The sequence below is a fragment of the Accipiter gentilis genome, chromosome 9 (assembly GCF_929443795.1).
Source record: "Accipiter gentilis chromosome 9, bAccGen1.1, whole genome shotgun sequence".
Lineage (NCBI taxonomy): Eukaryota > Metazoa > Chordata > Aves > Accipitriformes > Accipitridae > Astur > Astur gentilis.
The window spans coordinates 17,347,107-17,374,599 of record NC_064888.1 but is presented as its reverse complement, the minus strand read 5'-3'; the positions used below and the strand labels follow the sequence as shown (position 1 = coordinate 17,374,599).

General features: G+C 37.2%; 1 protein-coding gene across 24 annotated transcripts in view; it reads right to left on the bottom strand.

The window, feature by feature from the left end:
- The window catches only part of KCNMA1 (potassium calcium-activated channel subfamily M alpha 1), a 531,710-nt gene that overhangs the window by 49,602 nt on the left and 454,615 nt on the right, over positions 1–27,493 (bottom strand). For all 24 annotated transcript variants that reach the window (XM_049810032.1, XM_049810031.1, XM_049810033.1 and 21 more), the window contains 3 exons: positions 17,830–17,923; positions 6,100–6,223; positions 2,957–3,181 (listed from right to left, as the gene is read on the bottom strand). In XM_049810032.1, coding sequence (XP_049665989.1) covers positions 2,957–3,181; positions 6,100–6,223; positions 17,830–17,923 — 443 coding nt within the window. The remainder of the gene's footprint in view (positions 1–2,956; positions 3,182–6,099; positions 6,224–17,829; positions 17,924–27,493) is intronic.

Below are 27,493 nucleotides of genomic sequence, written 5' to 3'. Positions count from 1 at the left end.
AAATTGTCTTGATTTAAGTTGCTATCATGTGGCAACCTCTGGCTCTCTGAATATAACGAGGGGTGTGTTTTAAATGTCTATTTATCTACTACCAAGTCACAATGGTCTTGGGCAAAAGAATGGCAATTTAAACAGGAAAGCATTACGTGTCCTACACATTTGAAATGCAATCAGGATAAAGTTGTTTTTTTCCACCTGAAGCAATACACAAAAAAGGTTAATCCTTTTCAATGCATGTTTTTGGTGCTTCTAGAAGGAAAACACACTCATCTTCAAAGTTGTGTGATTAAACCCTTTGAAACAGAAACGAGACTTTATCTTAATGGGCACAACTCATGCAACATTCCCGGCTTCCACAGTTCTCAATCAGAGAATGCAATAATTAAAATGAAATGTTGTGGTAGTCCGTGGGTTTTTTTCATAGTTAACACAACTGACACATGACACTTAACCCATTATGTTTTGTTTAAAGATAACACTTGCCTTTCACATCCAACAATCCACATCTCTAGTTACAGAATATTAACTCTATGTCACAGGGGCTGCAAGGTGCAGGAGAAGATTTTTTATGGAAACTAGATTCTGCTCTGCTGCCTCACATGGTTTGGTACCCAAAGACCCTAATGATGATGAGGAGACTAAGCTGTCCCCTTGTCACACAGTGACTTTCATAAAACCAAGTCAAGACCCTACTCTTCCATCTCCTGATCACTCATGGTGAACGTCTCCTGAACTCCACTGAGAATATTCAATGCAGAAGTGAATTTAAAATGCACAAAGTGAAGCCAGAGCTCAATTCTTATTCAGTGATTGCCACCTAGTCTCAGATACCAGTCTGACTATTCCATGTTACTTTCAGTAATTTGAGGCACGAAACTGTGTGGAAAACAGTATATATCAGACAGATATGATTTAGTTATAAAGTACTCAAAAGTTAGGATATGATTATTCCTGCCGCCTTAATTCTGCTCTTTGTGTCTGTACTGTGCATCAAGTGAAGCAGGATTCCTGTGGGGAAAAATAATATGCAAACATGTAATTAATTAAAGGCTTACTCCTAATGATTTTATGCAAAGGGACAGAATTAAGGCTGCCTGAGGATATTTAAAATTGGCATTTGCCTACTTTTTAAGAGTTTACCCAGCAGCTTAAATGCCTCTTTCAATACAGACTTTAAATGAATTTCCACTTCTTTTTTTTTTTTAAGACCAGAACAAACATTTTTGTATTCAGCTGTAACCACATCCCCATCAGATATCAGCAGCAAGTTTTACCTCGTGAACCAAAGCACAGAAAGTAGGAAATGAGTTTGAGCGACCTCCTTTTAACACATGGTATGGTCTCAGTAACTTTACCAGTATGGTCTCAGAAACTTTAGCAGACTTTTAAATTAGTATAATTAGATCAGAATAATGCTGTTATTTTTAACTTTATATCACCATTTTGAACAAGGTAGGCTGAAAAAAAAAAAAGAAAAAGCAGTAATGAAGTCTGTGTGGTCTTCAGCACCCTTGATTACTGTGTAAGATACAATTCCTTTACATATTCTGTATTTTTAAAGGTGCATTAACTAACTACTTAAGCTGTTTAAGCTGAAATTAGTCCAAAACTACTCTAAATTTGGGTGCAAAGTGATTGGGGAACGTAAAGGTGGTGTACATTTCCTTAATGCCTCTTCAGAATTCAGAATCAAAACTTTACAAATACACATTATAATAACGGATACACACTATATACTGGATAGTTTGGAAGTAGTAGTTGGATTCTATTCTGCTCCACAGTTCAACAGTATTATTAATTTAATTCTGATTCCTCAGTCTTTAGCCTTCACAGTGAGTGGAATTAAAAGGGATTTGCAGGAAGAGGAGGATATTAACTGACCAAATCTGATATTGACACCATTTTTGTGACAGCACAGAATCTTGTGACATCATCTGTTGGATCAGTTTACAGAAAAAAGCCAAGGGCTAACAGTAAAACTGCATTTACAGTAACAAAGACCTACAGCCTGAATTAATCAAAAAGTGAAGGTAGACTTTCCATTCTATAGCTATTTGCCAAATTATTCAGTTTAGTTTACATCCATTGTTAATTTATTTATTTTTAACTGCTGAAATGTAATTAGTAAGAACTGGTAAATTCATAATTTTTCATTCTGATAAAAACATCCAAACTAACTTTACTCTGTAACATACAGAGCATTCTCTTTCGTACTTATACCGTGGGCTTGTTTCCCTCCTGCCTGCATCTTTGTGGGTCATTTATAGCCATGACTACCTCAGGTCACTAGCTTGGAGGGTTTCACTTGTTTGTCCTGGAGCTCGTGTTTCTGTATTTTGGGCACATGTGTAAATGATAATGATATATAGGAGAAAAAGGACCTCTGAATTGTGGTTTTAGTGGCTGCCCCTACTAAAATCAATAGGAGCTTTTCATCGATTTCAAAAGGGTCAGGGTTTTGCCGTACTTCCATACATAAGTATGGCAGGACTCTGAACTGAAATGCTATGGCAGTGTTCCTTATAAAGTAGGCCAGCCTACAGGAAGTTTTTATGCATATAGATAGAGTAACAATAATTTTTTTCCAAAGGTTTTGTGGGTACAAATACATAAATAATGTCATAAATAACTACTGTCATTCTGTCAGGGAAATCACAACATCAGAGCTGGCTACATGCAGTGCATTACAGCGGATGTTTGATATATAACACAGCTAATACATTTGATAGCAGCTGAAATTCATCCGATGAGGATGATGAGGAACCAAACACTGCGGCAAATATCTTCTAATAAGGTCTCACAGGGCTGTGTTTTCATAGACAAAGTAAAGGGAAAAATCTAAGTCCTCAGGCCTATGAGTAGACAAAAGTAAAAAAGCCTAAGATCAAAGTCAATACAAGTCTGTCCAGCTGATGTCCTAAATAACAAAGTATCAATAATAGGGCTTTGGACTTACAGGCAAGATTGAAACCTTGGGGAAGTTATGCAGTGTCTCCCATTCCCTTCTCAGGTATTCAAGTGAACCCACAAACACAATGTGCTTGAGTTCATGGTAGTGAAAGTTGCTGGCTCGTAATGGCATCACTAAATTTCTTAATCCAATCAAAGCAGATTTAACATCCCCAAATATGCAAACGACTACATGCCCACTTAAAACTGTCATCGCTGCTTCACTTCGAGTCTAAAAAGAAAAAAACAAAACAAAAAGACAAGGGAGAAATGAAACAAAGGGAAGCTTAAATTAAATCATATATTGAGTTTTAAACCAGGAAAAACACAACTGTCAATATTGTTCATGCACAAAGAAGCAGTTTGATAATAGCTGTTCATTTTACCCTTATTTATCCCTCATTAAACGTACTCAGAAAAAGAAAAATTTTATTCTTGTTTGCAAATCCTTCAGTGTTCAGGAAGACATTGAACTGGACTGAATTCTGGTCCTGTGTTTGTTTCTACACATGTGGATTAAGACTCTGGTTACAATCAAAGTACTATGGGTTTAGCTAAGAACAGAATTTGACCCACTATGCATTTAGCCATTAGAAGGATTATAGTAAAGAGATCAGGACCAATTTGAAAAGGAAAATGTGAGAGCCCAATGCTCTTTGTAGGGCTTTGTGGTATTACACATTATCTTGTGAACTGAGGACCATATTCTCTTACGAGTCAAAGTTCTTATTTTAGGACAAGCTGCTACTACCCTAAGAAGCAATCAAGGAACGTTCTACACTGCTCTGCTTTACAATGGATGCCCACCATACTCCACAGAACTTCTCTCAGTAAGAAAAAACTAGTGTGCAAGATCGTGACTAATACTAACTTTTCAGGCCCACTGGGCTTCCTGACTTGTTGAATAGATAGAAGGAAAAAAGTCTCATGGAGAACATTTGAATGATGTTCAGAATTACCTACTTGTCTCAGTGACAAGAATAAATTTTTGCACTAATTTCATCAGTGGTAATGTCAGTTGAGCAGGAAACTCAAATACCAAGATGATTAAATAAAGTCATTAGGAAAAAATGACCTTCATTTCTGGAGCCAGCCTTAGCATTATTGCACTCCATCAAGTAGCTGCAGATCCACTGATACCGTACTGCCAAGAAGTTGTATACTCAGTACCATTACATAGAAGTTTTCCCAGTGAAAAAAATTAAGACAATGGTGAACTGCAAAATTTTCCCCTCACTTATCCATAGTACATGTCCTTTTTCCTAAATTATGGAAGCATAACAATGTGCAATACAGATTGGAATATGCAGCAGAGGTGTTCCCTATGTAAGAAGAACGGGAACTCTGATTAGAAGTTTTCTCATCATTTAAAAAATACATTAGCTTTCAATTTCTCTGGGGCAGTTACACTGATTTTCATACAACTCTACCAAGAGAGTGGTCTTGGCCCTCCAAACAACAGAAGACGTGAGCGAATGCTTAAGTGAAGCATGTAAGTTGTCCCATGCCTCTGCCTTTGGGTCTGGAATATTCAGATTTGACCAGACAGAGACCAAGTCTTGAAAGAAATTATGTAAAAAAATGTCACTTTATAGTCATTGGCCCATATGCAGCCACATACATTTGACTATATGTCAAAAAAAATTCTTACTACCTGATACTGCTGGAATCTTGCAGAGCCAAAACAGACCTTGGGCAGAAAAATGAATTCTTTTCTGATTGAGACATCATAAAGTATCAATTAGAAGACAACCTGGGAAATCCCATCCTCTTCAAATTATGTACTAATTTGTACTTGTGTGGCTTCTAAGGACAGCATTAAATTTGCATGGATATGAATGTAGACATAAAATGTGGACTGTGAGTTTGAAAAGGTGTAAGGAAGCATTTTGCTGGAGGTGTCTTAATTGGTGATGATGCGTGAAGCAGAAAGAACCTGGCCAGACTTACAAATTCACAGGCTAGTAGGGGGAAAAACTGACATGGCATCACCAAGAGATCATAAACGACGCACTCCACAGCGCCATTTTTGGATAAACACTTTTCAAAGTGGGGCAACATATAAAGGTTGTCGGCTAAAATGTGTTTAGAGCATGAAGGCAGATTTCTATCTCTGTTACAAAGTATTGTACAGCAGGGCTGCCCCTCCTTGCCTGCTGCATAAATCTAAACACATACTATTTAAAACTGTTCAGCCAAACTCCGTCTCACAGCTCAGTCTGTAGAATTTGGAATTTACTTGCTTGACTGTTTAAACACCGATATTGCAATTTCAGGCAATGCCACAGTTATTACAGAAACCACTGAGGAGAAGTGGAGACAAGCTTTTAACCCCTGATTGCTAGAATAAACTGGGGCTGTCACCATTGTTGGCTACACCATGCCACAGTGCAGGAAAATCTAAGAGAGCAGGCTCAGGAAAAGCTTTATGAAGTGCGACAACGTGAAGATCCACCAGGGAGTTCATTTCAAATAGCATCAGTTTTGTGTATGAGATCTGGAGTTAGTTACTTGTTACTCTTAGGTATGAGTACATGAACACAAGTGGCACAAACTTTCACAGAACAAAATAAACTGTGATAGGCCTTCTAATTATTTTTAATGACTTGAGTCAGTTTGATGGTTTCCCCAGTTAAACAAACAAAACAAACATAGACTAGGCTCACTGCAACATGCTAGAAAGGCAGAGTAGTACTGCTACTTACTCTGGCCTATCTGGGCATCTTGAAATGTTGGAAATTGAGAGACAAGTTCTAAGAGAGCAAAATTCACATCAATAAATAAGAGATAATGCAAAAGAACACTTGCCTGTATTAGAATCATTACTGCCTTGTGTAAGATAAATGGGGTATGTAAACATTTAAATATTTCCAATCTTAATTCTCTAGAGATTCCAACCAAATATGCAAATTTCAGCTTATGAAAAAGAAATTCTCCATTTTGAACAACTTTTTATTGTTGCACTCGGCATACAGATTTATATAATTAGAATTCTTTAACCACAATGTTAGCTTCGATTCCACCACGCTGTGTTTCTGATGTCAATATGCTGGATTTAATGATAGTAGAGATTAATTTATTAATCTATTAGACATCAGTTCTATGGTTCAAATAACCTCTTTTCAAACACAACTTATCATCAATACCTACCAAAATGACCTTTTCAATGTCCTTGGCTGGACACCAATGAAACATCCCTGTAGAGTCATATTTTTTCACATTGGCATCCATATTGTCAATCTGCTCGTTGCCAGGAATTAACAAGGGGTCATGCCTGGGGAAAAACAAGTTGAGGACAACATAAGTGGAAAATATTATGAATTATGGATGGAAAGATATCCCAAGAGCTGTGTACAAAGAGGGATAAAAGTAAAAAAATGAAATGTATTTACACTTTAACATGCTTTCAACATGGATACTTTTAAACAAAAGCTGAAAATAAAAAAAAGATAATTTTTAAATTTTGGGTGCAGTTTCAAAGATTTTCTATATTCTTTCTGCACCAATAACCATTTAATTTTAAACAGGGCTTTCTGAAACCATCACATCCATAAAAGTTTTTTTTCTTTCCAGTCCCACCCCTCCAAAATAAATATCGGAGTTGCTATTAGCATCTGCAATGAAGTAGAAGGGATAGGAACAGAGCCCCATGCTGACTGACTGGCATAGGTATGGAAAGCCAATTACTTGCTTTTACCACATACAACTTCTGACGTGATGCTCTTCGCAGTAAAAGCTTTAACAGGCTGCACTTTAAATATTTTAGCAATTTGCCCAATCATATTTTGCCTTCCCAAACTGAAGCCCTTTAAAGATTCAACAGTATGTCATTTTAGAGCACACTGACTAACAAATGCCCACATCTGGAATACATGATTTTAATACCAAACAACAATGTCCATTTTCTCTGACAACTCTACCTGTGATAACCTTCTAAGTGTTTTTGCAGCAAAATTTTAAAGCACAAGGCTTCTCAAAGGAGAAGCAAGTAAAAGACATTTTTATAAACTTGCTCTTCAGCTATATAGTTACATCTAAGCACAGACACATACAGTTCTTTAATTTATATGCTAAAATCAAACATTAAGCTAAGTACTAAGTGACTCCAACACTCTCTGATGCTAGTGATTGCATTATACAATAGCATTAGAAGGAGGACCATGTTTACAAGGCACAGGGTAAACTGACCCTAAAATCTTAAATTCAAGGAGGAAACAGAGCTTTGTCTGGAAAAACTACAGTCTTAGGATTTTTGTCATGAATGCTTGAAACATCCCGATACAGAATTGTAACATTTCAAAGAAGAAAATACTTGCAGTGTAGGAATATGCTAAGTACTCTAAGACAGGTGGCCCAATTTTAAAGCAGTTTGCCTTTTCAACCATGTTAAGGAAATGCCCATATTGGCTGAACTCTCAAACTGGGAAGTTTACTGCTTTTAAAGCATATGAGCCAGCAGACTGTGGTAAGAACTTCTCTTCTGCATTGCCTACTAAAGCAGACTTTGAACACTGTGTATGATGTAGGTTAATTTACCCCAAATCTAGTACAATAAGTTACCATGCTTAAAACAGTTATGCTTGCATGCCTAAGAAAGGTATAATCTCTAATTATGTCAGGGTGATTCATTTGTGTAATTTTATAGCCACTGATTGTACATCCACTGAAATCAGTGGAAAATTTCCATTCATTTCAGTCAAACAGGATCAACTCCACAGAAAGTGGCTTAAAAGAACTTGAGAAATTATCAATACAATGTTCCATTTAAACCAGAATCTTTTGATGCTTTAAGAAAAAGCAATGCACTACATGGCGAAGGCGTAAGTCAGACTCAACTGGAAAAAGACACAGTAGGTTTTCAAAGTTTTTTACATTCACTCAACAGAGATACAGTTCAGTGCATTTCACTATCAACCCACTGGCAGCAGAGTCTCTAGGGGACTGACTACCTGGAGTCTCTGACCTTACTCCAGGTTTAATAATGAAAGGCCTTGCATAAGTGTGCTCTCTCTTTTGTGGGAAGCAGAGGTGACTTCTTTGTGCAAAAGCTGTACCTAAGGGTTTTGTTGTGGGGTTTTGGTTGGGTTTTTGGGTGTGGGGGTTTTTTCTTTTTTTTTTTTTTTTCATTTCTAGAAAAATATATAGACTGCATTCTCTTACTCCATGCATAAGCAAGCTGCAGCCGTGGTAGTTTTGGCTGAGAGCTAACTGTGATGCTGTTCATAGGGCATTCCTTGCTGCTCACAGCTGCATGTGATACAGTAAGGTCTGCAACCACGGATACAATTCCATTTGAAGGTTGTACTAATGTTCAGAAAACATTTAGTGGTACTGTGATGGAATGTGTTAGCTTTGTATTTCAAAATAAGAAAGCTTGCCAAAAGGTTAGGACTCTTCAGCAGCTTCCACTGAGAAATGTTTTTCTTTCTGTTGCTTTTGTGGTTTTGTTTTTTTTTTCCCCCAAAGTATCACAAGACATTTCTCCATGAGGTTTCCTAGCAGAGCACTGAAACAAAAACAAAGTTCACCAATCAAATCGCCTTCTTTTCCTTTCAGAAATCAGATGCATATAGGAAGGCATTTTCTTTTTTCCTTTTCCCTTCATCAGAGAAACTATAATAAATCAATTTGTAAAAAACCCGCCACACTCATTTTCTAAACAGGCTTTTTTTCTGCTCTGAGATTTAAAACTAAATGGATCATCTGAAGCTTTCACACAAATGAGTATTTAGCAATACTCTAATCTCAGTCACAGAGATGATACAAATTAAAAGCAATCGTATAACAAAGCAGGTGATAACAGATACCTGACATTAAATTATAGTCAACTGCTTTGAGATCTGAGGCAGTTTTTAGTGTGTGAGTGCTTAAAGCCTAGCTTAGTTCTCTTTTGGGTAAGGGCCTTGCATCCCAAAAGGGAATAATATTCAAAGTAGCTTGTGCTAAAGATTTATTAGAAATTTATCTCAATACTATATTTTCTAGTTATCTTGGGTTTAAACAGAAGTGTGCTATGGAAGGGACCAAGAATGTGAATCACTGGATATAACTCCCTATTGAAGTTTTAGATCACAAATTGTGATTTTGTTTGAGTTTTTGGTTTTGGGGTTTTTTTAATCAATACATGCACTTATTTGCAATATGATAAACTGTTTGGATTCTCTGCTTCAGTGCTTGGAGTATAGCAAGTGAGAGCCTTACAAGAAGCAAACAGGAAGGGACACACGACAAGAAAGTGTGCTAATAGATACTATTATACTACTTTTACTCTAGGAGAATGGATTATTTGCCTGAGAAGGAAACCGTGATAAGACAAGCCACACTTTGTTTTTTCAGAATCTGTGGTTTATTTACATATAAGTGAGTTTATTAAATTTAAAACTTCTGGGCTAAGTTATTACTTTAATCTCTCTTTAATCAATGAATTTTCATTCTCAGTAAAGTGATCCCTGAAGATGTCTATGAAGGTTGAAAACTGTTTACTACTAAAGTCCAACTTTGTCCTCAGATGTTAAAAGATACGCTGGCTTGTGTACTTAGAAAACAAATTTATCTTTGGACTTTTTTTATTTAAAATATGTGGTCGTTTGATGAAGTGATACCGTAATAGTATTAGTACTTTGGACATACACGCTCTAGTTAATCTGATGATCTAAACCTGTTTTGCAAATACTAAAAATTAATTAAGACAGACACACAGAGGCCAAGGCTGTCAAATCTGCCTAAGGGGTTTGGACACCCTCTTCCCATTAAAATTTATATTACACAAAGCATTACAGTTGTTGCCCTTACAGCCAAATCAGGGACTGAATGTTCCTAGAGCCTCTCTGCCCCCCTTACCCTTGAAGATGGCCCTGTCAAGCCATGCTTGAGTCACATTGGCAGGTTACTGTGGAAATGCTTGTATTTGTGCTGCAGCTGTTATGTTCTCCAGGGCTGTAAAGTCATTTGCTTGAAAAATGCAAATTATAGGAAGAAGACCATGCCATAGTGTTTGTTTTAATTGAGATGCTGGCTTTTATGGCTTGCAATGACCAAAGACAGGCATGTATAGCATGCATGGGAGAAAAGGAGCAAAAGTTAAATTTCTCATCCACAACCCCAGTTTAAAAATAGCTTCTCTGGTTCTTATGGCAGATATTACATACGCATGACTTAAAATGAAGAGCAAAATACCATTTTTTCAAGGTTTTGAAGAGCATGTAATGCCACTTATGATCAATTAAACTTGAAAACGATGCTAAATGCCATGCTACAGCTACAGCGCCAAAAAGCCTGCCTGGAAGACAACAGCCTAAAGCAAAACCATAAACCCCACTTCCAGCAAACCTATTGCGAGGAAGTCAACATTACATTTTAAAGAACATTGCTTTCCTAGCACACATTTATAACTCCTGCAAACTGATTTACTTGGAGTTTTTGAATCTGGAACTTCTGAGTAATGACTGGGGATGGACAGAACTGAAAAGACCATTCAGGGCCAAATGGCTGCCTCATTAAATGACTATTGTTTAGCATACCCTTGTATGCTGTCACTTTTGTCTTAACCCTCTTGCTATCACTCATATGCAATTGAGCATTAGAGCAACTTACCCTCATTGATCTGCAGCAGAACTGCTCTGTATGTTGAGCACTGGGAACAAGAATACTGTATGACCAGTAGGGACCCTGGTGTCATTTGAAAATAAACTGTAATCTGTTAGTCTTTGCACATGAGTAAAACAATATCTTGGCTACTTTTTATTCTGCCCTCCAATAAATTTCTCCTTATCTAAAATCAATGGCAAAACACCCCCAGGAGCAACACAGCTCCTCTTTAACCTGTGTTTGTTAAAGTCTGCAATTATGCCTTTCTCAGGTAGATTTTGCCCACAAAAAGATGTTTAGCAGTCTCCTGCTCAAGATTCAGGGTCCTGAAAGTCACCTTGTGTGTGGTCCAGGAATTTTGAGCTTTCCTACCTAACTTTGTATGTGGATGTGTGTTTGCGAGTGTATGCACGCATGTACTTCATTTTAGGAGAAAGGAGTGTGTTTGCTGAAGGTAGGATAGGAATTGAAGACACATTAGAGAACGTCTCATGCCTTTGAAATTTCTCCTACAACTACCCTAACAAATTGTGGCAATTAACATGCTGTTAGTGTTAGACGTATGCAGCCAGTGCAGGTGCTAATAATTGAAAAAGCATTTAGAGCTTTTACACCCTGGCTGAATATTTCATGATGTGCTGCATGTTTCACTATTTACTCAGTGGGCCTCTGTCACTTCAATCTTCTCTGACTGCTTTGACTGGTGCTATAAAGCTCAACCAAGATAGAGTGACGGCTTGTCACAGGCAAACTCCACTGACTCCAGCAGCTCACTGGGACTAGCTGTGAAGGTTGTCACGATATTCTGATGGAATTCAGCAAATGTTTTGTGACTAATACACCCAACATTTGTCGGCTACCATTAGCCATTCCTGTGACCCTCTGCAGTCTGCATGGATGGCATTAAATTGTAATGAGAATTTGTCACCTATGTGTGTTATGCTAATGACACTCTTACTGATCTTTCCTTTCACAGGTTAATCAGCAATGAAATTTGTAAGGATTCGGTGCCCAGATGCACCGGGCTTTAGAGAACAAAACCCAGTGTGACAAGAAAACCTGCAGTCCACTGTTAAATACTTTCATTGTTGTATTCAGAAGCTACCCCAGTGTTGGCCACAATCACACAGTCTGACTTCTTCCCTAAATCTACAAAGAAGAATACAGCTCACACTGTGGTTGGTACCTAGTGCCCTGTGATAGTTTATAGGCTGAATTACAGTGCTAACAATACTAACAATTCTCTTTCCTTCCCTCTTGCTCTGCCCAGACGTCACTGAAGGTTTTTTTATCCTCAGAAGCCTTACTGAAGAGTTCACGTTCATTTATCGAGACTACTAAGGACACTGATATAGAGCTGTTTAATGTAAGAATCTTGTTCATGAAAGTATCTTGATACCTCAGGACATGCTTAGAATATACTTCTGAAGTACGAATCCTCTCACATAGAAATGTAACAAAATAGTTAATGTTTAGAGTTTTATATGAGCAATTTAATGAGGGGGAGTCAAGGCACACAGCCAGTGTGTCTTCTGGTTTTAATATTTTCCATTTATATCTACTTAAGCTGCAGAACTAGCAAGCTTTGAGGGGTAGGAGAATGTACCTGAAAAAATAATTTTTCATTTGTAAAAAAATAAACCCACAGTTAAGTGGCATCATAAAATGTAGGAGTGTTTTTTGCCACTTAAATGAAGTGTATAGCCTTTATACCTTATGATAAAAGCTACCACTTTCAACAAGTCAAAGTTTATAAGAATACATTATTTTCTTTAAACATGGCTTAAAGCTAAAGAGTTTTTTCTTTCCACTGCCTTGATCTAAGTGGATCTTCTGTTACTCTGAACTTTATAAAAAAGCCTGTAGATTTCTTCTTCTGGAAAATTCTTCTCTTTCTGACAGTGCCCTCTGATCTCAAAAACACTTGTGTAAGACTTCACAGTATTCTCACCACCACCACCACCACCCCCCGTTACTGTTCTTATTCCCATGGTTTATAACACAACTACCAATGGTAGCAACAGTCAGAGGGCTAACCTATACTACCCCCTATCATGTCAACCATTTCCCTCTATAACTTTGTTAAAAGCAGGTCTAAGATAACATAGTGATTACTGAGCTACTCCTGTTGCTCGTGTTGGTTGTAGTCAACTTGTAGAACAGAATCAGGAAGTGAAATGTGCTACTAAATACCTGCTGTGTTGCAGCTCAGTTATCCTTGCATAAAGTTAGCCTTGTAAATCCTTAACAAAGGACATAAATTTCAGAGTACATGAAATCTCCAATGCTGAGGGAGATATAAATATAAACCACTATTATGGTTAATCAGTGAGCTTTCACCTCTTCAAAACTTCCTTTCACGCCTGGTTTAGTGGAGTCATGGAAAATGATCAGATTGAACTTATTTTACCAGTTTTTGCTTGAGAAATGTTCCCCTCTAGACCTCCCATCACTTCTTTTGGTTCCTATGAGAAAGCTCACAGTATCAGCTCAAGGAAGGGCAGCACTACAATGGCAGGGGCAATACAAATTCATCCCGAGTGGCACTAGCAGAGGTGTGTGTACATTTGAGTGTATGTAGCTGGGTGGGCAGATGAGGAGATAAATGTGCACAGCCATTGTTCATATACTTAGAACATTATATCCAACTTCAGGAAAAAACCCAGGAGGTTTCCCCCTCAACTTCAGGTAAATAATCTCATTACATTTCTGGAAATGTATGCCAAAAAACTCACTTTTTTCTGTGTCACTTAGCTGGGTCTTGACAGTCTCTGAGCAAGCTTTATAGTTTGGTTGGGAATTATTTTAGATCCTTGACCAAGAAAAAACCTCAGGCTTATGAAATTCTCCTTGGCAACACACTGAAAACCCAGTGTCCTCTGATGCCTCTGATTCTTATGTGATCAGGGACACTAATGATAATGACCCTTTGCTGAGTATGCTACTTGTCTAGAGGCCTATGTCAACTATACCACTACATTCAGAGTGGACAGGGACAAACTATTTGTTTGCTCTTCAGGCCCCTTGGGCCCTGTCATATGCTATTTGTTCTTGCATTAAGAGGTAGTTTGACTCAGCTGGGCTGACATTTCCTTCAAGTCAGTGTATTCCACTCATGCAGTAGCAGCTACCAAAGCATTAAGTGTGGACTTGAGCCCCAGCAACAATCCTTATAAGTGGCTTTTTTGATTCATATCCAGGGCTTTTCACATTTCTACTGGTCATTCTGGAATCCAAAATGACACTTTTTTTAAAAAAACCTAGCTTTGCTATTTGATATTCGGGCGATATAGCCTTCTCATATTTAACGTGACTCTTCATCAACAACATGCATCGAAAACTCTGACTGTGAGATGATGAACAGGTGACTTAATATCACTGCATGACACCAGAGGCATCAAATGCTTCTACTTTTCTTCTCTGTCTCATGAAGAAGGAGACCTGATATGTGATTACTCTGCTACTCACAGCTTTCCTTCTTTTTCCTTCCACTTCCTATCTAAACTTTACCTTTTATGGTAATAGGATCTCCCTGTTCACATCTCCAGAGGAGAAGAATACATTTTTTCTTATTGGAGTTTAAGTTATTTTTGAAAAATACCTATGTTCTTGTGGGTTTAATGGGACAGACTTCTGCTGATGTAAACCAGATGGAAATAACCATGGCAATGCAGAGTATTTTTCTAGTTAATTTGCATTTGTAGCTATAGTTGGAATTTGAAGGATTTGTTTCTGATTGACTAGATTCTTCCAGTATTGCATCAGTGTGATTCTGCCCATGTTGTTTGATGTGATGCAGGATTCAGTTAGAACAGTGACTTTCTAAACATGAATCTAGACCATTCATGATGTCTACAAAGAACATTTGTATCCTACCATCTATTTATTTCAATTAGTAATTTACTGGCATTTAAAGACAATAACATCAAAAAGATGACATTGAAAGGATGTCTTCTATCTATCTGGATCATATTTGGTAATACAGCTTTCTACTTAGGTCTGAGTAAATCTGAAAAATTCCCACTTTGAGACCAGGTCTAAATAAGCACCTGTCAGACCTCTTGTCATGATGTCCCAGAGAATCCTTACAATACAGGTTCTGTCCTCTGTTCTACTGCAGTTATAGCAGAAGTCATAAAGTTTTACCTCATGGCATAATACCCTCTCCCCTGATTTGCCCCAGCCACTGTGGAAACCTAAAATCTACGTAGCATTTTCAACATTATCTTAACTGTAGGGCTGCTCAGAAAGGGATTCTAAAATGACAACTCTGATTACAATTTAAAAATGAACTTTTCACATATTCCTCCTTCACACACTCCAGACTTCTTGTCCTCCAGCCCCCCTCTAGATCCAGCACCGTGGCTGAGGAAAAGTCTGCAAAGTAGCTGTTTCTGTGGGAGGGACAGGGGTGAAGCTGGCTTTGAAAAGGAGCTTTTGAAGTAAATTTAGGAAAAATATTGCAAAGATAAGTATCAGCTACAGACATGACAGTGCTTTAGCTGATTTACCTCTTGTGTACTTTTAGCTGACATACACTAAAGATTTCCGGGCAGGAAAGCAAGTACCTGTCACTTTAGGTAATTTACGAGGATACAAAATAGCAGATAATACAGCCCACCTTTGTTTATCGGAAAGGAGAAAAGCGTTTGGCCATTACCCACAAAGCTTAACAGAGTTCTCTTCTGATTCGATCCACTTTGTCTTATTTAGCACCCTGAACCAAAGTTAAGTCAGTGCAGATAAAGGGTAAGACAAAGGAATGGTTGGGTCTGGGGAGAGGCTGAGGGTGCCAACACAGGGCTGGTGAATAAATTTAGCAGCAAGGGAGAAGAGGAAGAAAACAATGTCTGGATCTGGAAGCCTGGCAAGTTCTCCACTCACTGCTCGACCTGTGTTTAGCAATTCTGATGTGCTACTGAGCAGACAGCTCAGGCTCAGGACGACTACTCTCCCTCAGTCCCTCTTCAGCAGGCAATGAAAGCAGGCTCTACTTTGAAAATCTTCCCCCATCATGCAAACTGACACAGGCATGCTTTTCAAAAACCCACAGCCAATCTGTTGATCATTACTTATTTACAAAGGCCTTCGGGCAGAAAGTCCTGTAAAAACCATACTTGATACGGTATACACTAGCTTTTTCTGCTTGTGGAAAAAAGTACCCCTAAGGCTACCTCAAACCATCACTTTCTATTGCACATAAAATGTACCGTGTAACACTAAAGTATTTAATATATATGGTATAATACATCTACAGGAAAGGCATTTGTGTAGAAGTATGTTACCCTGTATTTGGTAATTTGATGTTTTGCTGAAGGCTATGACTTGAAAAAGCCTGCACCTAGTACAGAGGACCTGTCATCTCAGTACCCAAGAGCCAATAGAATAAAGAAGTACCCTTAAGCAGCAAAACTTTGACACAGCTTTGAAGCATATGAAAACAGTATAACTCCCCAGAATTATTATTACTCAAGATCAAAGAAATGAGGCATACTTTACATAGCAAACAGGGACAGTGTGCTCAGCTCCAAACGTTTCAGCTCTTTCTCTCTCTCTCCCTCTCTTTCTTTTTATTTCTACTTCCCCCAAAGTAGGATTTGGTGTAGGGGGGAATCTCCCACCTGTTTAAAACTTTAAGTGGTTAAAACTATTAGCGCCAGATAAGAAGACTGTCCAAAGGTAAGTAAATTGAAAATGATGCTAGCATGACAACTGGCACCATAAAAATGAGAAGCTTGCCAGTATGTTCATTTTATTCTTCCTCATAAACTGTAAACAAGCATGTAAATCAGTGTCATATGGGCAACGCTGAGCTAACAGGAAGGCAGAGAACTTTTAATGATACATTTAACAGAAATAGATGGTCAATAGGAAAAAAAAGCCACAGCTGGCTGCATTTTCCTCTGTGAATCAATCTCACTTTTGGTTCTGTAGTCTAAACAGAGATGAAGACGACTTGTAGATGTTACATCCTTGAATATGCCCTATATTGCAGTAACAATAAACAAATATGGATGCTTCTGTAACTGGCCAAAGAAAATTCCAGTCTATTGACTGAAATACAAGGGAGGAATATTACCTGGCTGTATCCAGAATCCTTAAAGAAACAAAATCATTGCCAACAATAAAAGTCATGAGTGATTTAATAGATGTAAAGAACTATATATTCAACTTAATTTTTCTCACTTAACCTCTGTGAATGCAGAGCAGTTACAGTTATACATACACCCAAACCCCAAACTGCACTAATGTGTCTGTTTATATATGCAAATAAGTTTACATTTTTCTGTGTGCATATATATATGCTGTGGAAAACCTCTGCTATGGTATTTAGTTCTGGATACAATTACAGACTGAGGTTCTAGCCTGGCTACTTTAGATATGCAAAATCAGAGCTGGAACAGCCTCTTTGTAGAAAACTCCATGTCTACTATCTGATCCTGTTCTGACTGACTAGAGCAAGCAAAAGGTGAAGCACAGTGAGACAGAATGCAAATGCCATATTATTTGAAGAGATTCCAATTTCTTGTTGCAGTTCTAATTTTAAAGAATGTCTTAGAGGTAATTTGTCCTACAGAAGGAAACTACATAGTTATACAAAGGCATACTGGTGTAAAATAATGTACACATAGCAACAGGGGAAAAATATCACTAACAAGACAATGTTTTCATCACTCACTTTTAGAGTATATACTACCCTCTTAAAAAGCCCTGTATTTCATAATTGATGTGCTTTTAGCCTGAGTAAAACTGCATTAGTTTTGAACTTTGCTTTGGCAAGTACATATATTATTAGACTTTTTTATCAGTCTAAATCAATTAACAGAAATTTGATTTCAATCGACAGGATAAAAGGAAGGTAATATTCAGGTTCATTTTTGATTGTGATGATACATCTCACATATGGCCTTAAGTACAGAAAACAGTACTCAGAGGGAATCCAACAAAAAGAGAATTGCCTGAGGCAAACTAACCACACGAGTTCCCCTGATTGGTTAGTGCTATCATTAGTGCCACTGCTGTTTAAGAACTACACACGGACAGGACAGGGTGACAGCTAAGACTTTAAAGCCTATGTATTTTTCAAACAGCTTTTCAAACTGTTTTCCATGACAGAATTTTTTTCAGCTCTATCATTAACTGCTGACAAGCTGACAGAATAAATACTTCAGCCTTTCAGAAACCATCTAAGAATCTTTTTTTTCCACCCCCTCCCCTATTTTTGATGTGGGGGGAGGAGAAGAGGAAGGAAGGAAGAAAGGAGATGAAGATATGAGTTTCTTACAGTCTTACCTCATCAGTTTGGGTGAGGAGTTGGGTGAATTTCGCATGCCTCCATTTCGCTGCTTTTTTTTGGGTGATAGTGTCGACGGTTGCTCATCTTCAACTGGAAATATAAGGAACTCATGAGATTAAGTACCGCTCTAAGTGCAATATGAAATACAAGTGAAGTAGCAAAGAACACACACTCTATGTCCATTCACGCACTGATACTTCATTGCTAATATAGGCCCAACAGTAATAAAAATCAAAAACATGTTAGTCAAAGAGATTGGTTTGACGGAGAAGCAGGGAAGAATACCAGGGTTTTGAACACAGGCGTTCAAATTGGTTTCATACTTCAAAAACAAAGGGGGGGAACCACATTCGGGTTATTCTTAAGAGTTATTTTCAGTTAATCTGCGCTACGGAAAAGTAGAATTAGTGCTCTGCTATATTCCCAGAAAGATAAAGTACTATTTGCAATACCAATATAACAGCTGTCAGCCTGCTTTTGCTAATGAACTAGACACCAGTTGGTTCTTGCTCCTCACATGCCAAACAACAGAGTCTTCATGAAGAGATGTAAAATATTCAATGCCTTGATGTTCAATGATTCAGTTAGTCGGGAATGTGAACGCAGCCTGCCATTGTGCACAGATCTTCAGCACAAGTCAGACCTTATCCCTCTACCCTTCTCACAAAAGGGAGTTTTAACAGGAGTGAACAGAATGAGGTTGAATGGAAGTGGGGAGACAATACCTGTATAAACAGAGGATGCATGTGTTATGCAATCTTTTAATGAGGATGAGTTGCATTTTCAATGACAGATCAATTTCCAGATGTAAAATCACCTACGGTTTTGCCAATCATAAACTACTCTTGGATAACCTATGTCACAATACATATTTCTTAAACAAGTGCTGCTTCCTATTAACTCCACTATAAGAATTAATCGTCATCTTTACTGTTTTGAGATTGTTATTGCACTTGATAATCTGTGCATAACATACATGTGCTCTCAAAGGGAATTATCTTATGCCTACTTTCTCAAATTCACACTAATGCTGAATCATTCTAATATAAAGAAGGAAAAATACACTTTTTTTCTCCATCTTATTGTTAACTGAAAAATGAATTAGAAGATAATATAAGTGATGCCTAGAAAGCTGTTACTATAAAGCTAAAAGGAAAGAGATTAGTAGTAGTAGTAGCTATATTAAAAGAGCTTAATACCCATTAGCAGTGCACAAGCAGAGGCTGGGAAAAAAATTCTATTTGCAACAAGCTACACAGGAACAACAACAAAACCTGGATATATGTCACCTGCCCTCGACTTATCTGGGAAGAAATTAAGCAATATCCTTCTGCTATAACTCTCTCTTGACACAATTTTATTATAGACTGCATTCTAACCTGTCATGTCTGTCTGCCCAAGTCTGCTACAGAACTTCATTTTGCCTTGGTCAAGACTGAAGGACTGAGCCCTGAAAAGACAGATGTGCTGTCTTTTTAAATGACCTGGCATCACCTAACATATCAAGAGAATCAAAACAAAAGAAAGCATTGTAAAAGACCGCCCCCCCGCCCCCCCAAAAAAAGTTAACCCAAAAATAAATGCTCCAAAGAGTGGTGTAAAAGGTAATACTTAGATCAGAGAAATGACTATCTAATAATGATTTATTTTACAAACTTAGCTTTCTTCTTCAGCAGCATCTCCAAAGACAAAGCCACTTCCTTCTCATTTGACTTTTTTTTTGAAGTCAGAGTCCTATAGCGGAAATGCTTATTGATGATTAGTCAAGTACCAGTATTTGTTTGCCTGAGAGATAAAGAAGCTCATAGAAAATTCTCAAAAATATACAAATTGAAATTTCCTTTCTGTGACAGTTTGTTCGGATTAAACTAGATCACTTCAATATTTAGCTATTTGTAACATGAAGTGAATATGCACAGAATTATTTTATTAGTAATATCTTTCTATTTCTGATTATAACAAAATGCAAGTATGTGTGCATTTCAGAACACCCTCTGCAAATCACTCTCTTGGAAATGGCCTAGTCTTGTTTTAAACTTGTCTATCAAAAAGTTATTCACATGCTGTTCCACACAGACAATAGGTTGCTTTCAAGATATACACTGTGCTCTCTTGTTCTTTATAGGATATAAATATTCAGTTCCAATCTGATGATTCCACTAATTAAAAGATCAAAGGAACAAGAACCACACAAAATGTTCCTTCCAGAAACCAGCTACAACTAATATGTTTTGCTCTCTTGGTAGTAAAAATTCTAAATTTCACTTAATTTAATCTGCTACCATGGGGTTACAGAATGTTTGTCAAGAGATTCAGTTTTGCACCATAAGTAAAGCATATTGTTATACAATTTAAACAGTTTAAGGAAGATATATAGCCATCAGGACCATGTGCAAAATCTTACATTGACACAAGTCAATTGTAGATCATATTATAGCCAGAAATATTTCTACAAACAACAGAAAACACTATTAAAAAAAGAGTACTTTCCCAAGTTTTCAAGCTAGCTAATAAGACTCCCATCTGATCCTTTCAAATACTGAAAGTTAGTTACAATAGGGATCTTTTCTAGTATATGGTCCAACATTTGTGTTCTCCAGTGCTGCCAGGTGATACTACCCTGCTGTCCAATTATAAAACAAAGTCTTACTAGTAGTCATCCGGAATAACCATTTCTAGAACTAGATTTCTAGCAATCTGCACTTACTTTTGGTTTTGCACCTATAAAAAAAAAAGCTTCCTCTTTTGATATGTGCTTGTCATATTCAAGCTATGTTACTGTCACCAATTGCCTGGGAAGCCCAAGGTTAATGTGGCTCACTAGTTAATACCTGTTAGCAGAACCTTCTGGGGGATCTCAATTTGTTGCTAAAGCAATGCCTTGCTTAAGCAAGGAAGCCATTTATTCTCATTGCAGCAATGAAAGGTGATCTATCTTAATCACATCACATCCAAACAAGATTTTGTTTTTCAATGAAATCTGTGTGCAGAGTTTACAGGGCATGTGCAGTTTAGAAACACAGCTCCATAAGAATGGGGGAAGGGAATCCATGAAGCTGAAATATGAGAATGGTATATAACGGACACCATTACCTATGGCTTCATTCCCCAAAGAGTTGCAATGATAACTCACAAGTGGCTTCTTAGTTGTAAGTAGGACATAAAACATATTTAATTATTGACCTTCAGATACCCTTATCAATTTCCTGCATATTTAAAGAAACAGACCTAGCAAAATTTTTAGTAAAGCCATAAAGTATCATTTTAGTTTCATGGTTCCTGTGACTGCATTAATTTAAAAGGGAGCCTTAAATTTGCTTGTTCTTATGAAAGACAACCATATTTGAATAATAGGCTGTGATATATGACAGCTCAACTCTGATGATGTATGTTTGACTTAGTGCTTTTGTTAATGAGCCCCCATTTTTAGTATTTTTGATGTCTTTATGCTACAGGACTTGTATTAAAATACAGTCATATTATATTATGCAGACTTTCTTTACCAGCTTTCACGAAAATTGCAAGTTCAAGAATTGGACACAGAATTTTATAGCACATCCCTAAGTATAACACTTAATGTACTGTTGTAACAACCGAGTGCTCACTTGTCTAATAGGCAGAGAATCTAACAGTTTTGCAGTTCAGGAAGACTCAGAGCTAGAAAAATGTCAGGCAAGTCTAATGAGGCTTCAGATGCTCCAGTTTATGCTGGAGTTTAATTTAAAGTTACACTGATGTTTTAACATGTTTGCTTATTCTTGAGTAAAGAGAATTCATTATTTCAATGACATAACCTCCAGACAATGTTCCATGAATTGATTTAAGATGTGCTGGTAATTTTAACAGCCTTAATGTGGAGCTGAACATCTGTAACAACATATTACTTGACTTTTATCCTCATCTCATTTTTTAAGCAAAATAAAGGGAATGTCATTCAGAAACAGTGGACAAGTTCATAACTTTTTCTTTGTTATTTTGTTACTGTTTTTTTAAATAAATCTGTCTCCTTTACTGGCTCTCCCAGGTCACTAGCAGAACAGTTTACAGACACTGTTTTTTAGACCCCAGAAAGAGCTGGAATTTGAAATAACATCTACGTTACTGAACATCACACGGACTGGAATACCTGGTAAACTCATTCTTCCTAGCACATAAATGCTTCAGAGCAAAAAAACCATATGAAAGGTAAAGCACAAACCACCCAGAAACATTAGTTGACTAGCTATCTCGATTAACTTATTAATCACCACATCTGGAGAAACCCACATCTGTAAGCACTTAACAGAGCATTAGTAATGTCATAGTCACATTGAAAACAGACTGCAAAACCATGCACAAACCAATCTATATTGCCTTATGCATCCAACTATGGGGCTACCTACGGAGATCTTGGTTCAACCCAGGCTTTTGGGAGTGGTAGCGGTATTTTACAGGTAAGCTGAGTGCCCTTTGCAATCTACAGTACGTAGATTTTCCTTGTTCAACAGAACTCAATAAGTTAAGATGCAGCAGCGAGGGGTTGTTGGGTAGGAAGAGGCTCCCTTTACGGTTATTAACAAGTGGAACAGGTTCCGGGATTCCTTCAGTGGACTTGGCACCAACCAATGCCTTAGTAGTTGCATTCTTGAATTGATATGAACATTTTGGGTAACTTGGTCTAGCTGCATTCTTTACTTCTAAATAATAAGAAAAAATTTAAATTAATGTCTTTGTATTAAAAATTATTTCAAACCACAGGCTCATGAATCAATTTTGATACTAAGTGGAATTACAGACTTTAAAGCTTAAAGTATCAGTTTCTACAGCTGAAATAAATGTTTATACCTGCAGCTTTCTTAAGTTTTTTTTCTAAAAATGGCTTGTTATAAAAGAATACTTATAAAAGGATTATTCCACAATATTATCATCGTTAAGCAATAATCCCATCCTAGGGTAAGTGTGTCTGAGGCAACACTTATTTCCCACATGTTGATAAAGGTTTTGAGATTTACTAGCTGTGGACGATATTTATTCCTTCGAATCTACTGAAAATGACAGGGGAGGTAGAGCACTCTGCTGCTATTAAAATAAATAAGGAATCATAGAAAAAAAGTAAGGTCAACACTTCAAAATTGTGCAAGCATACTTATGGAATTAAAGTGGTGTTTAGGAACCTACGTAAAAGTTGTTGGGTATTCAGAAGTGCTGAATACTGTAAATTTCAGCGGGTCACACATAGCACCTCTGAAAAGAAAGCTAATAAATTCAATTTCCTAAATATGGATTTAGCTTGAAACTGTGATTCTTAGTCTTCCATTTCTAATATATCAAAGCTAATTAAACAAAAACCCCATATTAATACCTCTAATAAATGCCATCCTCTGTAAAAGACAATAATAAAATGTTTTTCTGGTAAAAATATGCAGTAATGATCTTCTCCTAATGCTTGTTTCATTCTGAAGGAGTATATTACAGAGAAGAAGGTACATTACCGAGCCACTAAGATTTTATATTCTGTTATGGATTATGAGGTGAGGAGGTTAGGTAGGGAGTAGTTTATGGACTGATAATCTTGCAGCATTATTTCCATATGTTTCAATTGCCTTAAAGTTTCCACGGAGAACTTTGAGTAGACAGTAGCTCCAAATTATTTGAGGAGTTTGGCATATTTTTTGGCATCTTTGTCTAGTTTACCATCAGCTAGGAACACTAATAACAGGAAAGATACATGAATAGCATCCACATGTTTGCCATTTGTGTTCAAGGTCAAAATCTGTCTCTCTCACAAAAAAAAAAGGTGATTACATGTGAATTACAAGTCATTTGAATGTAGTTTTTAACAAGGTTCAACTATTTGGTGACAAAGTACCCTTTCACATTCAAAGATGTCTGAATTGATGGCTTGCTACTACTCTGACTGAGGTGGATAGAAACATCAGTGAGAATAGAACTAGTCTAACTCACAACGTTATTCTGCTCTTTGCTAATAGTAGTAACATTTAAAGTATAATGATAATAATGCATACTCACGAGAGTTCACATAGATTTTAAATCATTGGATAGTACATATCTTTGATAAGCAAAACTGCCACAAAAAAATCTGTGTATCACATTGGATACATTACTTGAAAATTATCAATCTTACCTCGGAGTTACTGGGTTTTTGTCAAATCTTGTACTTCTATCTTTGATATTCCTCCAGTGAAACAATTTTAAGATGATAAAATATATTTGCAGAGACCTATTTCCCTACACAAGTCACTGATCAAGCATGTATTTGAATACTTTGAAATGCATTGATTTGGTTCTATTTTTAAACGACAGTAATATTGGAAAGAATCTTTACAAATCTACATTCCTGCATCAAAATATCTTCACATACAATGGAAGAAGACCAAAATCTATTAATAATGCTTATCCACCCTCCAATCAAGTTGTTTAAGAAACATCATAATCTTTCTACAGTCATTTCTGGAGTTCAATAAGCGATGGTTTCAGATACCAGACCTGATTATTAAGCACTAAACTTCCATAACAGTGTATGCCTTATGGCACGTTCCATGCAGACATAAGCAAGCTTTCCCAAGATGTGCGTGCTGTGGCACAGCATGAGCCAGAACTAAAATACCTTGTCTTTCGGTACAGCTTAATAGCTTGAGCTTGGCATCATATTTAATAGCATCACATGATTTTGTTCAGCATGAAGGCAGACTGAGCTGCTTAAAACACATCCTACTTGCCCTTATTTCCAGCAGTGTGGACAGCTACTACCACTGAAGAGCAAAACATTAAACAATGGGCATAAGAGTTGCCATTTTTTTGTCAAATTATTCCAGATTTAAAAGTTCTAACCACCAGTTTCATCCCATGACCTTTAACCTCCTGCCTCTGACATGAGCTCAGCTGCTTCAGATGAAAATGTAAGCAGCACTACAGTGGGTGACTATGAAATACCTCGTTCATAGGACAAGTTTCTTTCTGACTCCAGCAGGCTCATGTCTTTTTACTCAATCTTGAAAACTGAGGATTACAGTATTACAGTATAGTATCTGAATAACCTGTCTTTGGTAGAGACAATTATCTCTTTCTCCATTCTTCTAATACAATTGTATATTTTTTATCCTAGAAGAGTAAAGTGGGTTATTTTTAGTCTAAATAGCCTGTCAAGTTGTACTTGCACACTGTGCCACAAACACAAGCATGTCAAGATACACATGGAACTACATGTGCAAGCACAGAGGTGCAATTTTGAACACAGGATATTGCTATGCTTTCAGGTTAAGCAATATTATACAACTAGGTGAGAAATACAGGCCAACACCATCACTTCTGCAGATATATACTATAATGTGCAGAACCTAAAACACTTAGGTTTTTTATAGCATTCTGTTGTTCAGCAAAGGTAGTTTCTTTTTATTAATAATTTCTTAAAAATCTGTTTGGGTGCTTGCACCACTACGTGGGCTGATTTCCACAGAAACATATTTGGGAAACAAAGATTGCTGTTAATTATATGGAACTAAATACATCCTTACATACTGTCACTGTCTCACTAGGTTTGGCAACCAAACTGTCTGGATTGGGGTAACTTGTTGTACCACTGTGCAATGTTAAACCACAACCTCCAAATCCACAAGAGTTTGCTTCCAAGTATGTGATGTGTTTAGCACCAGCAAGTCTCCTAAAAGAGGACTATTTTCTAGTCATAGTTAGATCAGTTTCTCTTTATCTATTATGGCATATACCTTTATTTTCAATGCAAATGGTCACAGGGCGAGAGTGCTGCCTGCATTCTGCCAAACTTCATTAAAACAATTCAGGACACTTGTCATGTATCCATAAGGCGTTATTATTGTTAACTAAGAATAGAGACACTTACTGGTCATTTTGAGAGCAAATTTTGAATAGCTTTTTGAGACTGGCAAACAATACGGAAGTGGATGAGAGTACAGTAAAAGTAAGAAATTCCACGTTTTCTGTAGTATTTCCTAATTGCAAAATGGGTGAACACTACCTGCTTTTGGTAAATGCTGTTCAGAATTTGCCCAAGAAACCTGTCAACATTAGACAGATAAAAAATAATGTCTATAAAATGTGAGATATTAATGCAATTTATGTAAAGGTATTTCGAAGCTGCATACATTCCTATTCCTTCCCTCCACCCTCAAGAACTCCCTTTCAAGCTCAATGAATATACACTTGCCTACAGACTGCATTAGGGAATCATGCCTGTTTCTATTTCTATATATTTTATTTATTATAATGAAGATAATTTGAAATGCAATCTGCAACTCCCTGAACATTTTTAAAACAACCAATGTAGTTAATCTAATGCCTATGGCAATCTCTATTTATTCTTTGTGAGTATACACTTGCCATAACTTAAAACTGTGCTGAGTTTTAATTTAAATGTAACAAGGCAGGATACCAGTACAGTGCTTTCAACAAAATGGCTGAAACTGGCTTCAGCATGATTTGCCTGGAAGGGAAGATGAAAATGTGTTTTAGAGAAAAAATATCCTGACCAAAACCAGACATTCTGAACAACCACCACCGATACCCACTGCTCCTTTCCTCCCCCATCTCTATCAGCTGCTAGGCTTTCAGCGCCGTTTTTCGCCAGACACTAGCACAGTGTTTTCCTTCACAGTCAGCCATCAGCCAGAGCTGTCACTTGCAGATACTTCATTTTTGTTTCAGTCTAATTCATACTGCACCCCCTTAGTCTCTGTAGTGAGTAATGCCATGTCACTGTGCAGATATGCCAGATCCAGTACTAGAAGCATAAAGTGTTTTTAACACTTAAACTATCTTGGTTTGAAAAAATGTTTTATTTCTCCCCCAACTTAACTGTTCTTTTCCTCCTAAGCATCTTCCCAGCTGACCTCCAAAGGAGCAATCACCGTCCTGCAATCTGGTGTGTCTTCCATAAAGCTCAGCTTTCATGTGGTGGGTGAAGCCAAGCTGCAGCTCTGTATTACTAAATGCAAATAATCAATATGTTGATTGAGCTTTTGGCTACCAGAGTTCTTTTGATGGGAGTGACAGTGAGCATGACTGCCGTCTCTCAATGACAAGCCTGTTTAGACTTTGCTACCTACCACTTTGTGAATCAGGCAACTGAAAATACCCACAGCAATTCCTCCAAACTGTCAGCTATTGCTGTGATTCCACCCAGCACCCCCCGTACAAGACAACAGATTAACCATTAGGCTAGATATGTTGAAAATATACAGCTTCAACCTTTCCCCATCTAGCTCAGAGCGATGTATAGATGATTATTTCAACCGTCAGCTGCCGCATAGACTTAAACCCCTGCACAATAACTCCTGGATTCATCTGCCCCTTGTCAAACTTGCACAGCTTTAGTTTGAGCATACATAGTGTGGCAGTTTCACTGCGGATCTAGAATAATCCAGACGGCTGCTGTCTCTTTGTTAACAGGAAGCTAAACTGATGAGTTTGTAATGCATTTCTTATCAAAGGTAGTTTCAAAAAAGAAAATGTGCCCAATCAGTTGGGGTTGGAATTTAGCATAGTACTGAAATATGGTTTAATTGGAACATTCATTATTTGTTGGGAAAAAATATTATTCATTCCCTTTAAAAATCACTTTATGCCAATGAACTATTTATTTTACAAATTTACTTGATTTTTTGATGGTAACAGATGTAATGAAAT